We start from the raw sequence: 16,907 nt of genomic DNA, 5'->3' as shown, positions 1-16,907 counted from the left end.
GATTTTAGAATGTTGTTGTGAATCGTATTATTGAAGTTTTCAATTTCAGAGAAATGTCTTAAACTATAAACAACTAATAAGGCAGGGACATATTATCTTATTATGTTTGGCATATTAGCTTAACTAACAAATAAATAAATGGTTAGAAAAATCTGGGTCCTTATAAAACATTTGAAATTAATAGTGTGCTTCCTTTCATATTTCTCTGTAACTGCATGTGTTTGTATCTATCTGCGTATTTACAAGAATCTGGGATTTTACTAGTTTGTAGCCCTTTTTCTCAGCATTGCAGCATATGTAATTCCCCATGTTTTTATATATTCAAAACCATGTTTTTAAAGAAGTTTTATATAGGTGTATGAATAGCTATAATCTCCTCAATCCTCTGTTGTATACATCACTGTTTTTAATAACATTGAGGTAAACACATTTTAACCTATATCTTAGGTTATAGGTTAGATAACCTAAGATAAATGTCTAGACCTGGAATATCTCTTTTAAAGGGCATAGTTTTAATTTGATATATTTTCAAACTCGATTCCAGTAAACCTATTACATTTCTACCAATAATAACATTAAAGTGTGCTTGGTTACACTCGTGCCAAGTGTAGACATTTAACATTTTAAAAAAGCAGTTCCCAACAAATAGAGTGCCATCTCATTTTAATTTGTATTTGAATGTGGAAGAGTTAAACATTATTTTATATGTTTTATATAAATATTAAGTTTATGTTTTATATAAACATATAAACATTTTATATGTTTATTGGACTGCTATATTTCTGTTCAAGGATTCTATTAAGTCTGGGAATATTTTCTCTTTGGATTATCATTTAATTATGTCTTAAAGACTTTATATAATAAAATTATCAAACTTTCATCTTTCATAGGTGTTAAAAATTTGTTCACTATTGTGATTTTATATTGTTTTTAACATACAAGTTGTAATGTTTGTGCATTCCGTTTTTCTTCTCAGTTCTACCTTTTATTTTTATGCTTATAAATGTCTTCTTAGACTATATATGTTCACCTGTATTTTCTCCTAGTTCTTTTATTGGATATAGGTAATATTAATCCATCACCAGTTTAATGCATGGTGATTTCTTCATGATGTGGACAAAAAGTAGAATTTATAATTTGTAAATGTTTTCATTATATGTGGCTACCATTGTCAACTTTCTTAGTTCTTATAGCTATTGTTTCCCTAGAGTTTACTAGGTAAACTTTTTAATCTACAATTCAGTGCAACTTAATTATTTTTTTAATAGTTCAGACTTCTCATTGCTTTTTGTTGTTTCACTGAGAATTTCCAGGACCATGTTGGGGTAGGGGAACAGTGGTAATCTTTATATCCCTTAGAGCATTTATAATGTGTTATGACATAAAACATTATTTACTGAAGAGCTGAGTGATCTAAAGTGTTTCGGTTAATCAAGTATCTTTCATTTTCATAAATCTGAAATGTAGACGTTATCATTCCCATTTCACAGATGGAGAAACTGAAATTCAAAAAAATACATAAACACAAAGCCCAAGGACTAGTTTAAGAAAAAAATTTCCTTGATTTCAAAATCTTTTTCTATGATGTGAACAGCGGTCATTAAGGCCCTGGAGGGCGGCTCGCTGGAATGTCCCCTCGGATCCCCACTTTCAGACAGAATATTGAGAGCAAAGGCCCTATCAAGCAGTGACAGTTACCCTGCAGGCAGTTTAGGCTGGGTCTCCGCGGTGGTCAGCACCAGCTCAGTGTAGAGGCGGACTGTCACACTAACCTATACGATTTCCAGGCTTTTCTAAGCCAGGGCCGGGCGGGAGTTTGCAGCTTAATCCACCGGCGCCAGCGGGGTTTTACACGCCGGCTCCCGGCCCTCCAACCGAAGGGAAATCGCAAGTTTGCAGCTCGGTACTGGGCAGACCTGCCTCTCAGCTCCGGTCGCCTCCTCTCTGCCCCCTGCAGGCCGGCCGGCGGGACTGCTCAGGGGACAGTGCTACCTCGGTCTCAGCCGCCCGGTCAGAAACTGCAGGCCGTGCAGGGTCGCCGCAAGACAGCGGGCCATGGCGCGGGTGCTGATCGTGGGCGCGGGGCTAACGGGAAGTTTGTGCGCTGCGCTGCTAAGGAAGGAGGCGGCCGGTCCCTTACATCTTGTTGTGTGGGACAAAGCTGGGGACTCAGGTGGGTCGACTAGTGGCCAAACGCGGGAAAGGAAACCAGCGCGGAGGCCGGTTTCTGAGGTAGCATGGGCCTCACCCTGAAAGGTCCGGGGAAAACGCAGCTGGTTCAGCCCCGGCGCGGTCCGGCCTGCGCAGTGCGCGCCTGGTCACGTGATCGGAGACCGAGCGGGGCGGAGGGTGGGGGCCGCGACCCTGGCTGGGTTGGCGGTGGTTTGCCCTTAAGCACCAGGCCCCAGCGGCTTGGAAGTGATCCTGACCCGAGTTTGCCGAGCTTGGGCCTTCCGCAGTCGCTGACAAATAGATTTTCATCTTGGCCTGCCTGTGCCTTTGCAGTTTTCTCCAAATTATGTGGATCCCAAAAAACTCATTGACCAAGACCTAATGAAGATGTAGTTTACAGGATCCAGCTATTCCCATGAATCCTGACTCAGAGAGTGAAAGCATTCACTGATTGATTCATTCTGACATTTCATTCATTATTTTATTCATTCATTCCTTTCATTCAAATTAGTAGCTGTACGCACCACAGTACTGAACACTGCTGTGTTATTCATGTGTCATTCTTTAAAACATCACACAGTGACCAAACTGTCTTTTAACTGTTTTCTACCAATGTTGGATGACAAAAACTTCAACTTCAAAAAACAATGTTTTCTAATATAGATGTAAGGTCACCCATGTGGGGTAAGATGGGGTGAGTGGCATCGATTGCAAAAGGGTATTCTAATGCAGAGACATTTGCTGTGGATTATTAATTCAAGGGGGAAGAATGACCACCACCAGCAGCCCTCAGAACCCACAGAGCACGATCGACTTGGGTGCCCAGTACATCACGCGCACTCCTCACTATGCCAAAAAACACCACAGGTGAGTTAGGTGAGGGGTGGAATCAGTCTTACTAGCGGTATGATGTAAAAATAAACTATCCATACTTCACAGGGTTAAACTTTGCTTCTTGTAATATAGTGAAATTATTTTGATATTATTTGTGACGGTTTCAGCATTAAAAGGTTTACCTAGTAAAGTGAGAAAACTGTAATACATGCCTCGGAGTGTTGTTGTGAAGGTCAGATGAGATGTTAGATGGAACAGAGTAATGGCCCAGTAAATATGAATCGCTCTGTTGGTGCCGAGGAAGAAGATGAAATAGCTGGGTTGGAAGTAAATGCTAACCAACTTAAATAAAACTGGTGTACTGAATAACTTTCGGTTCATCTTCATCGACTTATTTATTTATTTGGTAATGTACAAGAAAATTGGCCTTCGATTAATGTCAGCAGAAGATTTATGGATTCTCAAAACATTTCTGTTCTTCCCCCAAATTATGTTTTATTAGCACAAAACATGCATCGAGTTGATCATATGACAACTTCTGGTTATTATTTAATATTATAATCTCTAAGAATTCTTGTCAGAGAATATGGTATGTTAGAGCTAATTATAGCATATAATTATGTTATATATATTGATTTATTTCAGTTTTTATGATGAACTGTTAGCTGTTGGCATTTTGAAGCCTCTGACCTCTCCTATTGAAGGAATGGTGGTGAAGGACGGAGACCAGAACTTTGTGGCCCCTCAAGGAATTTCTTCAATTATTAAACATTACTTGAAAGAATCAGGTGGGAATAGGATTTTCTCTACCTTCTTTTAAAATTAGCATTTTAAAATAAAAATTATACACATAATTAAATATTAATACTGTAAATAAAATTATAAAATAGATATTTTCCTATTCAATATTCAATAGCTAGTTTTCTTCCCCTAATCATTAATAACAGTTTACAATGTATGCTTCCAGAAAAGTGTTTATGCGTCTATCTATTAATCTACATGGCTGTCTCTATTTATCTATTCATATATGTTTATATTTATCCTTTTTTTAAACTTTAGATTTTAGATTTATTTAGGGCTGTTTGCATGTATTTGTAGAATATTTAGTTTAACAGATGACAAGATAGCTGCCTCTCATTGAGGCCCTGGCCTAAATATATTTTCTTTACTCATAGAGCAAGAGGATAACATTAAACACGAAACCTTTTGATTTGCGTCGTTGAACAATGATCTACACAGGGCATCCTTCAAAAGCTACAATTAAGGATCCATTTAGCCTTTCAGCAATACAGGCCCAGGTCTTCTGGCCTATTTGCTTGACATTCATGTTTTATGCCTTGAAAGTCCTTTTGGATTGCATCCTTGGAGCTTGCATCAATTTTATTTTTTGGAGGTGGTGCTAGTTCTGGTGCCTGCAAAAAAGCAGACAAACAAATAAAAATGGCTTTTCCTCTTTTCTGGGCTCCTTGATTTCAAAGCTTGGATCAAGGAAAGCATAGTGAGAAGCTTCCTCAGGAAGCATTCCCACAAAATGTTTAAAAGGAATGGTAATAGCTATACCAACATCTCCAACCAAGAATCAAGTTCTCTTTGCCTTCCTCAGTGGTGCACTTTTTGTCTGCACTGAGACAAAAAATGACAGGCTTCTTTCTTTTCTTGATTTCTTCTAGTGTGGAAGACTTCCTATCTTTCATGTCATAAAAATGCAACATACTTCGTCAGCCACTTGCACTCCCAAGGCCATCTCCAATTCAGTGTTGGTTGCAAGGGCATGGCAGGTTGGGGGAAGCAGGACGAGGAATTGCGGGGGAGTTGTTGATAGCCATCTTTATGGCTATTTACATATTTTAAAATTTTTTATTAAACATTATGTGCTGGAGAAACAGTGGTAAATAAGAGATGTGGTTCCTACCTTTGTTAACAGAGAGGAAAGACTAATTATGTATATACATAAAGGCACTTAATAAATGCTAAGAAGGAATGAGAGCCTTATGAGAGAACATGTAAGAAGATCTAACTGGTTGCAGAGGTATGAGAGGGGGAGATGGGTCAAAGAAAGTGTCACTGATCAACTGCTGTTTTCATGAGTACCTGAAAGGTAAGCAAGAAGAAACTAGGCCAAGATATGAGTGGTGATAATTCCATACAGTAGACGCATGAAATTGGAACTGTTCTGATGTTAGGATCAAGTTGGTACACTCGAGGAACTAGAGAAGGTCATTGTGACTGGAGAGTAGCGAATGAGGAAGAAAGTGATTAGATGAAGTTCAAGGCTAAGACAGGGGCCAGATCATAAGGGGCTTTGTAAGCAATATTAAAGATTTTATATTTTGTCTTATGTGCGGTGGGAAGTCTCTGAATATTAGATTGTCAAATAAAAAATGACAACAGCCAACACAACAATAGCCTTCCAGTGTGAATGAATCAAAATTATACCTATATTTTTGTTGGATTGGCAAAACATAGGATATATTATTTGGTGTGCTGCAGAATTTTAGTAATTAGTATGTGTGTGCCATGAGATGAAAAAGGCTGTAAATTGCTGCCTTAAATGAGCATTGATTATATACCTGGTATGTGGCAGGGACTGTACTGTAGAGGCTATATGCTATATACAGAAACAAAACAGACTTAATTACAGAGTAGAAGGGAAGAAAATATTAATCAAATACCTATTCAAATAATTACTACAATACCTTTGGGCTAAGTGCAAAGACGAAAAATGCAGTAAGAGGATATTCTAGATTGTGTTTCTGTTAATTTCTTCTTAATTAAGGTAGTTGATCCATTGATAAGGACTCGGATTTCTCTTACAGAGACTTTTTTCAGGTTTAATAGAGAATAATAATTCCTTTAATAGGGGATATTGCTCTTTCTTGCTGTTACTACAGAAAAGAATTAACACCTTTACTAAAATGTATACTTGCTTTATAATGATAATGAGTTCAAAGTCAGATGTAGCTTTAAATTATGGCATGGCATTTCCGAATCTGTTTCCTTACCTGTGAAATTGATTGGTATAATGTGTATCAAGTGCTTTGTGTAGTCTCATCACGTAGCTGATGCTTAATAAAAAATAGCTATTATTATTAATTGTAACCATATTTTTCCCCAGACCAGGCATTGATAGGTAGGTCCAGGAGTGCCAGAAGGAGAGGAATTCCCACTAAATGGGAAAAAAAGTAAAGAAAGTGAACCCCAGGGGACGTAGAGGACAAATTGTACCATCTATTCACCCAGGCGGACACAGTTGGTGACTCTTCTCTCCCCCTTTATTCACAAGAAAAATTCTGCTTATGTGAACATGATTTTGCTTTTGGAACAGGTGCTGATATCTGTTTCAGACAATGTGTGACCCAGATCAACCTGAGAAATGACAAGTGGGAAGTCTCCAAGGAAACAGGCTCCCCTGAGCAGTTTGATATTGTTGTCCTCACGATGCCAGTTCCTCAGATTCTGCAGCTTCAAGGTGACATTGCAAATGGTGAGTCTCAGCCTGTGCTGTTTACTTCTGGGGATGAGATTTCTTTGGAAGCATGAATTCAGCTTAACTCTCTTAGCAAAGGGTCTAATAGTATGGATCCTATTGATTTGAATTTTTACAAACATAAGATGGCCTGGTTTATGGTATTAGCCTTTGTCAGACTGAAACCCTTAACCAGTTAAAAGTTGAATAATTTTCTTATTGATCTTGCCTTTAAGATGTAAATAATTTTGATGGATATGCAGTAGTTTGGCCTGCAAGATTAGCAGTCTTCTTGTGGGCAACCTGGAGAAAAGATGGTTTTTATGACAGCATTAATTATGTGAACCCCTGGCAAACCTCATGTCTGATTGCTCTTGAGTAAGAGTCTCATGTTCTTCCCTGCTTGGGATCTGTTGGCTCACCTTTTACCTGGCTTCTCCCCTGCCTTTTTTCAAAAACAGCTTTAAGATGTAATTCTCATACCATATAATTCATTCATTTAAAATATACATTTCTCCCTGGCTGGCGTAGCTCAGTGGATTGAGCGCGGGCTGCATACCAAAGTGTCACAGGTTCGATTCCCAGTCAGGGTACATGCCTGGGTTGCAGGCCATGACCCCCAGCAACCACACATTGATGTTTCTCTCTCTCTCTCTTTCTCCCTCCATTCCCCCTCTAAAAATAAATAAAAATAAATCTTTAAAAAATATATACATTTCAGTGATATTTAATATATTCACCAATATATGCAACCATTCCCACTCTCAGTTTTGGGCTATTTTAATAACCCCAAAAGAAAATCCATATCCTAAAGCCCTTGTCTCCATCCCTCTGTCCTCTAACCCTAAATGAACTGTCACCCACTTTCTGTCTCTAGATTTCCCTATTACCGGGATTCCTAAGAAAAGCTTTTCTGTGGATCTGCTTTGCCTCTACCTATGCTAGGTTTCACTGATTTTTCTCCTGTCTTTCATTCTGTCTGACTGAGCCTGACATATCAAAGTCATTGACTTCTAGAGGGCACCTCATCTTGCCTTGAAGCCCATGAGTTACAATAAAGCAGAGCCTGGTGATGGTGGGCAAGACTTTGGGTCATGTGGGAAGGGCAGTGGATATGATGTGCCTGGAGCTTTTGACTTTGTTGCCTGACTAAAATTGACAATGGATTTGGTTGAAAAATGGCCTTTGATGCCACTATTAGAAAGAAAACTGGTAATAAGTGTGGTGTATCTATCATAGATTTAGAACTGTAATAGAAATTGTTCTCTGAGGAAGAAAATAGCTGTTTGTTAGATCTTGAAAGTAATTAGCTTTTCTTTAAATACCAGTTCTACCGGACAGTAACAATATATCGGTACCTTCTTTGCTAGTGCAGTGTGCGGTAATGATATAGAAGTGATTGGAATATTTATTATATAGCTATGGGCAAATTAGAAAAGTAATTTCAACGATCTCTGTCATGAGCCTACTTCTAGTCTGTTGCCAAAGTCACTTAAAAGTAGGATGATTTATTGTCATGGTGTCTGCAATAATTGGATAAATTTGGAGACTGTCAAATAATATGCTGGAACATTTTACTAAAACACAGTTATTGGTCAATGTATTCAGTTGTGCTGTTAGTTACATATTCCAGTTTTAAAAAGCTACAATAGTTTTTTTGTATGTAAGGAGAGATCCTTCAGCATTGCAATTTGAAAGTACTTATCAGTATTTGTATTAGCGACGTATGAAACATAACACCTCGTACGTGTTTAAGGGCCTTCCAAATAATAATTTTATTTGGATCTTCCATATCCTTTTTTTTGAGTACTTGAACTATATTGGACTGAGAGAGATAACTTAATTCTCTTACTGTAATTGTATTTCTTTATATCTTTCCAGAGTTTTGGGGGCAATTTCTGCTTCATGATTTTTGATACCATTTTATTTGATTCATAATATATCTTCATTAAATTTATCTGCCACATCCTTTTTTACTTTAAGTCTTTCAGAGATGCTTTATTTTGGAAGACACCTTTTTTTAAAATTTGTTCATCTTTGACTCCAGTAATTTCATAAAGATGTGTAATAGTTGTGTGTCAGTTTTGCATGGAGCACGTCATCCATTATTTTACTTAAAAATTTGGCTTTCCCTTTATTTTCAACTAAGTTTTCTTCTGATACTTGAAGAATTATTTCTGGCACATTTATTATGATCTCAGTGTATCTTAAAAAACACAGAATATCTCCCTCCCATAACTGGCATTTTGTGTGAACTCACTTTCAACTTTGGTCTTTGCATTACTTTTTGACTTCCTCTAAAAAGCCTTCTCTCCATGTCACCCATGCAGTTTTCAAAAGTGTTCTTTTTGCTGTCTTCATTGAGATACTTTCTTAAAGAGGTCGTATAATTCTTCACTGTTTTCAGGTCATTGCCTAAGTGTTTGTTGAACTACTCTGCTTCCTGAAAAATTTTTCGATGTGCATTTCTCATCAGCTCATTTTTTAGGTTCTGTTATGTTTCGTTGTCTTTCTCCTTTTCTCTGCATAGGTCCCTCTCTTATCATTAGTCATCTTTAAATGGGGCTATTTCTGTCAATTTTGTGAAGAATAGTGTTGTCTGGAAAGCCAGACATTTCAGTTAAAATATGTTCCCTCAGAACACTTTCTGTATAAATTTTGCAAATACTTACCTGTGAACAATTGAATGCTAGTGATTATTAATGTAATAATATAGTTATTAACAGGAAAAGATTTCAAAATATTTTAAACTGAAAAATAAAAAGATGCATCTATATTTTTTCAGTTTGGGTTGAAAAATATTTTTCAACTAAATTTTGACAGAAACACTTCAACATTTTTTATTGCTTAAAGATGATTTTTATATTTTTCCTTACAATTTTTTGAATAGTCATAACTTTAAAAATAAAGATAGTTTAGTCTTACTATTAAAAAGGATAATGTTGATGTAATCTGAAAAAATATATCATGCTGGAAAAGAAATAGATTTTTTTCTTTTTTAGTGGAGCAATAATATCACAGAATATGTAGGCTCTTCGTGATGAAAAAGTTTAAGAATCATTGACTTGGTACAATTGATTGATGGTTAGGGTGTTTCGGGTGTTGAATTATCTCAATTCAGAATTGGACCCCATGCAAACAATTCTGTTTGCTTTCTTGTTATGAAATAACCCACTCTGGCAGTAAACAGTTAACAGAATGTCCTAACAAAGATGACACAATGCCTATGGGTAGAAAAGAAAGGAGTTAAGAAGATCTGCTTTCTCTTTACCTTATAAGTTTCAGTAATGACTTAAGTATGAAGAATAAGTTAACCCCTTCTCTCTTTGTTTCTGGAGAGTTTATAATATACTCTTATACTCTTGTTTGATTTTAGACAGTTTGAATTTCTGTGAAGAGATATCTGTTTATAAAGCCATTCATTGCCATCTAGTGGATCCCAGTATATATTGCAGTTCCCTTCTGAATTTTTATTTTTGTTTATTTTTAAAATTGTAATAGTTTATTTTTATTGTATTTTTCATTACCATTTATCCCCCTTGTACCTTATCCACTTCCACCCACCCATCTTCTCCCCTCAATCATCACATTGTTGTACGTGTTCAATACATGTCCAAGAGTTTTTTTGTGTTTTTTTGATCCCTCATCTTCTACCTTCTACCCCCACTGCTGTCAGCCTGCTCTTTATATGTGACTCTGCCTCTATTTTGCTTGTTAGTTTAGTTTGTTCATTAGATTCCACATATGGTATTTGTCTTTCTCTGACTGGCTCATTTCACTTAGCATAATGGTCTTCAGGTCCACCCATGCTGTCACAAAGGGTAAACTTTTCTTCATTTTTACAGCTGAGTAGTATTTCATTATGTAAATATACCATTGTTGTTTTATCCATTCATCTACTGATGGTCACTTGGGCTGCTTCCACATCTTGGGTTGTGAATAACACTGCAATGAATATAGGGGTGCTTATATTCTTTTGAATTAGTTTTTCAGGTTTCTTTGGATAAATTCTCAGAAGTGGAATCACTGGGTTTTAAGGCAGCAATTAATTTTTTGAGGTAACTCCATACTACTTTCCACAGTGGCAACACCAATCTGTATTTCCATCAACAGTACAAAGGGTTTCTCTTTTTCCACGTCCTCGCCAGCACTTATTGTTTGTTGATTTATTGATGGTAACCATTCTGACGGGTGTGAGGTGATTATCTCATTGTGGTTTTAATTCGCATTTCTCTGATGATTAGTGATGTTGAGCATCTTTTCATATGTATATTAGCCACTTGTATGTCCTCTTTGTAGAAGTATCTATTTAGATCCTTTGCCCATTTTTTAATTGGATTGTTTGGGTTTTTTGGTATGAGTTTCATAAGTTCATTTAAATTTCGGATATTAAACCTTTATCAGATGTATCAGCAAGTATGTTCTCCTATTTAGTGGTTTGTCTTTGTATTTTGTTGATGGTTTCCTTTGCTATGAGAAAAGCAATCTGTAGATTCAGTGCAATTCCTATCAATATACCAATGATGTATTTCACAGGACTAGAACAAATATTTAAAAAACTTATATGAAACCACAAAAGACCCCAAATAGCAATAGCCATCTTGAGAAAGAAGAACAAAGTTTGAGGAATCATGCTACCTGATATCAAACTGTACTATCAGGCCATGGTAATCAAAACATCATGGTACTGGCATAAAAATAGACATATTGATCAATGGAACAGAATGGAGAGCCCAGAAATAAACCCATACCTTTATTTGACAGAGGAAGCAAGCATGTACAATGGGCTGAAGATAGTTTATTCAATAAATAGAGTTAGGAAAATTAGATACATGCAGAAAAATGAGACTAGACCATCTTCTTATACCCCAAAGAAGAATAAATTCAAACTGGATTAAAGACTTAAATGTTAGACCCTAAACCATAAAAATCCTAGAAGAAAACATAGGCAGTAAAATCTTGGATGTTGCTTGTAGCCATATTTTTTGTCTGATATATTTCCTTAAGTAAGGGAAACAAAAGAAAAAAACAAGCAACTGGAACTTCATCTGCCTGAATTTTTAAACTAGAAGGGAATGTGAAGGTGATTAAAACACAGAACATATATAAAGCTATAACTATAATATAATTCACAAAATCCCATAATATCACAGGGAAATAAATTTAGGCCTATTCTAATTAATTTACCCAAAAGTGCATAGCTAGGTAGAGACAGAACTGGGGCTTTGTTACAAGTCTTATATTCATACATACTCTGAGCAGTCCCATGTCTTTGGCTTTTTTTGTACTTTTCTTTTCATTCTATATCTATCTCTTTTTCTAAATCATGTCCAGCTTTTAGGATCTACGTATGTACCATCTCTTAATTGAAAGACTTCCCTTTCGGTTACGGCACTGTGGTCTGGATTTCCTCCTAACTCTTCCTTCTCCCTATTTTGTTTTCTGTGGAAGAAACAAAACTACTTTTTTGGAGAGGGGGTGCAATTACTTGTTACTTTTATTACCTTCTCCAAGTTGGAAGACCAGGGAAGCTTTATGGACCATATAGTGAATCTCTTATAATTCACAGTTCACCTTCTGGTTCTATAACGGTGCTCTTCTTCTACATATTAACCTTACAAAAGTCATCTCATTTAATCCTCACCCAACACCATACATAGTTATATTCCCTATGCTCTATTTACATCCTGTGATTGTTTTGTAACTACCAATTTATACTTCTTAATCTCTTCACCTCTTTTACTTAGCCCCTTAACCCTGCTCCCATCTGGCAACCGTCAGTTTGTTCTCTGTACCTATGACTTTGTTTCTGTTTTGTGTGTTCATTTATTTTGTTTTATGGATTTCACATATGAGGAAAATCGTATGGTATTTGTATTTCTCTGTCTCATTTATTTTACTTAGTATAATACCTTCCAAGTCCATCCATGTTGTTTCAAATGGTAAAAATCGTTCTTTTTTATGGCTAATATTTCATTGTATATAGATACCACATTTTCTTTATTCATTCACCTATCAATGGACACTGAGGTTGCTTTCATATTTTGGTTATTGTAAATAATTCTGCAATGAACATAGGGATGCATGTATTTTTTTCTTATACCATACACAAGAATAAACTCAAAATGGATTAAAGACTTACATGTAAGACCCCAAACCATAAAACTTCTAAAAGAAAACATGGACAGTAAACTCATGGGCATTACTCTTAGTAATTTTTTTTGATATGTCTCCTTGAGCAAGGGAAACAAAAGAAAAAATAAACAAATGGGACTACATCAAACTAAAATGTTTTTACACAGCAAAGGAAACCATTAACGAAACAAAGACAACCTGCTAGATGCAAGAAGATATTTGCTATTGATACATCTGATAAGAGGTTGATATCCAAAATATATCAAGAACGCATACAATTTAACATCCCAAAACAATTTGATTAGTGAGCAAAGGACCTGAATGGGCATCTCTCAAAAGAGGATATACAGATGGCCAATAGACACGTGAAAAGATGTTCAATGTTGCTAATCATCAAGGAAACACAAATTAAAATCACAACAAGGTATCACCTCATACCTGTCAAAATGGCTATCATCAATAAAGCAACAACAAAAAAAATAAATCAACAAACAAGTATTGCCGAAGATGTGGAGAAAGGGGAATGCTAGTGTACTGTTGGTGGGATTACAAATGGGCACAGCCACTGTGAAAAATGATACCTAGATTCCTCTAAATTAAATTAAATTAGAACTACCAAATGACCCAGTAATCCCACCTCTGGGTATTTGTCCTACTAACTCTTGATCACGAAACATGCCTAATAAAAACTACTAGTTAAAAACATGTAAGGGTCACTTTTGAGAAGACTTTGATTCGTAGGCTTTGGTAGGGCCCAGGAATCTTGTACTGTTAACACGGAGCCCATGGGAATGATCTCTTCCCCAGTTAAGCCTGTTTGAGACATTCTGCCCTGTAATAACACTCATCAGATTTTATTGTGATGCTTATTTTTTAGTAAGTGGCTTCCCCACTAAGTCATAAAATCCATGAGAAAAGGGACCTTATAAGCCATTTTGTCCCCACCCAGAATCAAGTACCGTGTCACAGCCAGATCCATGCATTACTAGTATTTTTCAATTAATATCTGCTGAATGAATGAGCATCTGTTTTGTTTTATTTACCAATTTGATTATATGCTCCTTGAGGTCAGATAATCATAGACTCTGCCAGTCCTGGCTTGATGCATGGTTCACAATGCTAGGGTAAAAAGGTGAACCTTGGATGGATCATAGAATTTAGGACTACAAGGAACCTTGGGGCTCATTGCTTTTTCCACTCTAATATTAGAGATGAGGAATTTAAGACATGATCTGCTTTATACATAGTCACACTATTTATTAGGGGCCATAGAGGAGAGAGTATGGTCAAGAGAAAAGGCATATTTCAAATATTATTGTCTTGATTTCATATTTCTCACATGAGCTCTTCATCAGGCTGCAAGGGAAGGTCTGGGCCTGAAATCCACACAGCTGACTTCCCTGCCACAATTCTTCCATTTCCTGCTAGCACAGTAACGGAGTTAGTAGAGAGGATGTGGAGCGAATATTGCAAAATAAAACTGGTGGCATATGGTCGGTGATCTCGAGTAATGAGGTGCCTGGAAGGTCTCTTTCCCTGTACCAGACTGCCTCCCACCCAGAGATCCTCAGGTTTTCTCCCACACACCCTTAGATTAAAGGAATGCATATTTTAAAGGTCTCCTAGCTAATATGTTTCCTTTACAGTTGGGTATGCTTTCTCATACCCTTAAAACAAGAGTGCTGTTTTTTTTTTTTTTCTCATAAAGAAAGGAAGAGAGAAACTAGGTCTGGTGCCTGCCTCTCCCTGTGAGTGCCACTCCTGTCCCTGTGTAGGCTCAGGTGCACTCTCGTTTCTACCAGATGAATTAATAGAGGTGAGAACGTTATTCATCTGAGCAAAAAGATGTCAGTATAGCTCCAGGGGAAAAATGGGCCAGTTATACTCTGCCTTATGCCCTGCCACCCTGTCCCTACTCTACTAACCTTAGATCAAAGGCCTTTGGCAGGAATATGAATGAGAGCCATAGTCAGGTCTATGCCGATCGTGTGGCCACAGATCAGAAGAGTCTCTAAAAGGAAGCTGAGAGAGGCAAAAAGAGTGATCGGGTTTGGTCTCCTTTCTTCAGAAATCCTTGTCCACTGTGTATTTGTATCCACGATACTGTGTGATATTTGATATTTGTGGAGATCATGAATAGTTTAAAAGTTTCAGTAAATTCACAGTTGGTGGGTTTTTAATGAACAATGAAAGATTCAGGGGGGGTATACTTCTAAATTTCTAAAGATGCCCTAGTAAATAACCACTTTCTCAGTAGTTACTTATGTACCATGCCTCGGCTGTCCTCACGTCAGTGCTGGAGCAAGCAAAACAAAGCTCCTCACGCTTCCCCTCATCTGCCATCCTTTCTAACATCTGGCTTCATACTCTGGCTTCAGATATCCTACCTCCCAATGTGCAGCTTAATTGCTGTCCTTAAGATATGTAAAATTGTCCAGTTCCTCCTTTCTTCTAATATTATTTATTTTTTCAATTTTACTTTTATTTCATTTAGTGGAGTTTATTGATGAAAAATTTGAAAGTAAAAATAAAATAAACTCCACTCATAATTCTAGCCCCATAAATACTAACCCAGTGAATACACATTTCAGATATTTTTTTAAGGTAGAAATAAAAATATATTTTCTGTTTTCAAACTTTATAACATTTTAGGAATATCTTCCCAATGCTAATGAATGCTCATGGGTGTCATTATTTTTACTACATAGTGTTCTATTTTTGGATTTACGTTAATGTATTAAAATGGTTCTATGGACATTTTAGGTTTCTAGTTTTATAAAGTATTGCTTTGACACTGCAAAGCTGAAACAGATTTTCTCTTCTAAACCCCTTTCCTCATGGCCAGTTATTTTACTATAGAGTAGAATCAGGTCCTCTCGATGGTTTTTGTTTTAAGCCTTCTCGGCTAATCTGTCTTTTAGTTTTTCTCTGCATGCTTTAGAGTCAGGTTTCATTAAAAACTCCTGTTGAAGTATTGATTTGAATTACATTTAATTTAAGCATTAACATAGGGAGATTTAATGTCTATACCATAGTACACCTTCCCATCCAAGGAAATGAAATAGTTCATTTATTTAGGTATTTTTATGTCCTTCAGTAAAATTGTATACCTTTTATCTAAAGATATTACATATTTTTATTGGATTTATTATGAACTCTTTTATGATATTTGTGGAGATTTTGAATAATACCTCCTATGTTATCTTATGTTTACTTAGGTGTTTCCAGAGAATACCATGTAGCTGTTTTTTTAAAATATATTTTTTCTTTTTTTTTTATTGTTCAAGTACAGTTGTCTCCATTTCTCCCCACTTCCCCCCCCACCCCAGCCATGCCCACCTCCCTCCCTCGATCCTACCCCCTTTGGTTTTGTCCGTGTGTCCTTTATAGCTCCTATAGTCCTGTATAGGAGTTTTTAAATTCAACAAGAAAATCTTCTATGTTTTGATAGGATAATTTAATCATTTTACAGTTACTGAAAAAACAACTATTTTGTTTCTAACATTTCCATTGATGTCTATTATTTATTTTGCTTCATTCCCCCCACTTTTTGACTGTTTTCTTATATTTGCTAATTGTATCAAGTTTCTTTTATTTTCTTCTTCATATACTTATAAGATCTACAGTTCTTTGGCACTCCATTAATGGTTATCTTCTTATTTATTAAAACATATTTAGCCCTGGCTGGTGTGACTCAGAGGATTGAGTGCCAACCTGCAAAGCAAGGGGTCACCAAGTTCGATTCTCAGTCAGGGCACATGTCTGGGTTGCAGGCCAGGTCCCCGGTAGAGGGCATGTGAGATGCAACCACACACTGATGTTTCTCTCCCTCTCTTTGTCTCTTCCTTCCCCTCCCAAAATAAATAAAATAAAATCTTTTAAAAAATCCCACATTTAAACCTGTTTCATCCACTCCCTTATCCCTCCCCACATCATACCACAAATTTTTTTAAATGCCTACCATGCTAGATGTTGTTGGGCAAGTCAAAAAATCTTAAGTAGTCCTCTCCTCCTCTCCCAAAATATTTTCTTCATTACTTTAAATGACAAATGTGATTAGTAATCTTTTAGCAAATGAAACAATCTGAAGTTTAATTAATCATGCATTCCATGTCCCGTTGTCCTTCTCTGCCCCTCAGAGGTAATTTATGTTAATTAGTGAGGTAATTAGCGAGTGCTCTTCCACATGTTGCTCCAAGCATAAGGATGTCTTCTAAACGTGTTGTTTTGAAGTTTGCTTTTTACATTGACATTTCTCCAGGTAAATATATATATAATTTATTTATATTTAACAGCTCCA

The 16,907-nt window shown here is 36.5% G+C and overlaps 1 protein-coding gene and 1 pseudogene across 1 annotated transcript in view; one reads left to right on the top strand and one right to left on the bottom strand.

Moving 5' to 3' along the window:
• The first annotated feature begins 1,685 nt into the window (after positions 1 to 1,685).
• The window catches only part of RNLS (renalase, FAD dependent amine oxidase), a 250,858-nt gene continuing 235,636 nt past the window's right edge, over positions 1,686 to 16,907 (top strand). Inside the window, exons 1-4 of the mRNA XM_028512789.2 lie at positions 1,686 to 2,173; positions 2,934 to 3,039; positions 3,652 to 3,794; positions 6,332 to 6,490. Coding sequence (XP_028368590.1) covers positions 2,056 to 2,173; positions 2,934 to 3,039; positions 3,652 to 3,794; positions 6,332 to 6,490 — 526 coding nt within the window. The 5' untranslated portion in view covers positions 1,686 to 2,055. The remainder of the gene's footprint in view (positions 2,174 to 2,933; positions 3,040 to 3,651; positions 3,795 to 6,331; positions 6,491 to 16,907) is intronic.
• LOC114497183 lies at positions 3,965 to 4,804 on the bottom strand (annotated as a pseudogene).

The sequence above is a fragment of the Phyllostomus discolor genome, chromosome 5 (assembly GCF_004126475.2).
Source record: "Phyllostomus discolor isolate MPI-MPIP mPhyDis1 chromosome 5, mPhyDis1.pri.v3, whole genome shotgun sequence".
In the NCBI taxonomy this organism is placed as follows: Eukaryota; Metazoa; Chordata; class Mammalia; order Chiroptera; family Phyllostomidae; genus Phyllostomus; species Phyllostomus discolor.
The sequence above is the reverse complement of the archived record's forward strand: the minus strand, read 5'-3'. Positions and strand labels throughout refer to the sequence as shown.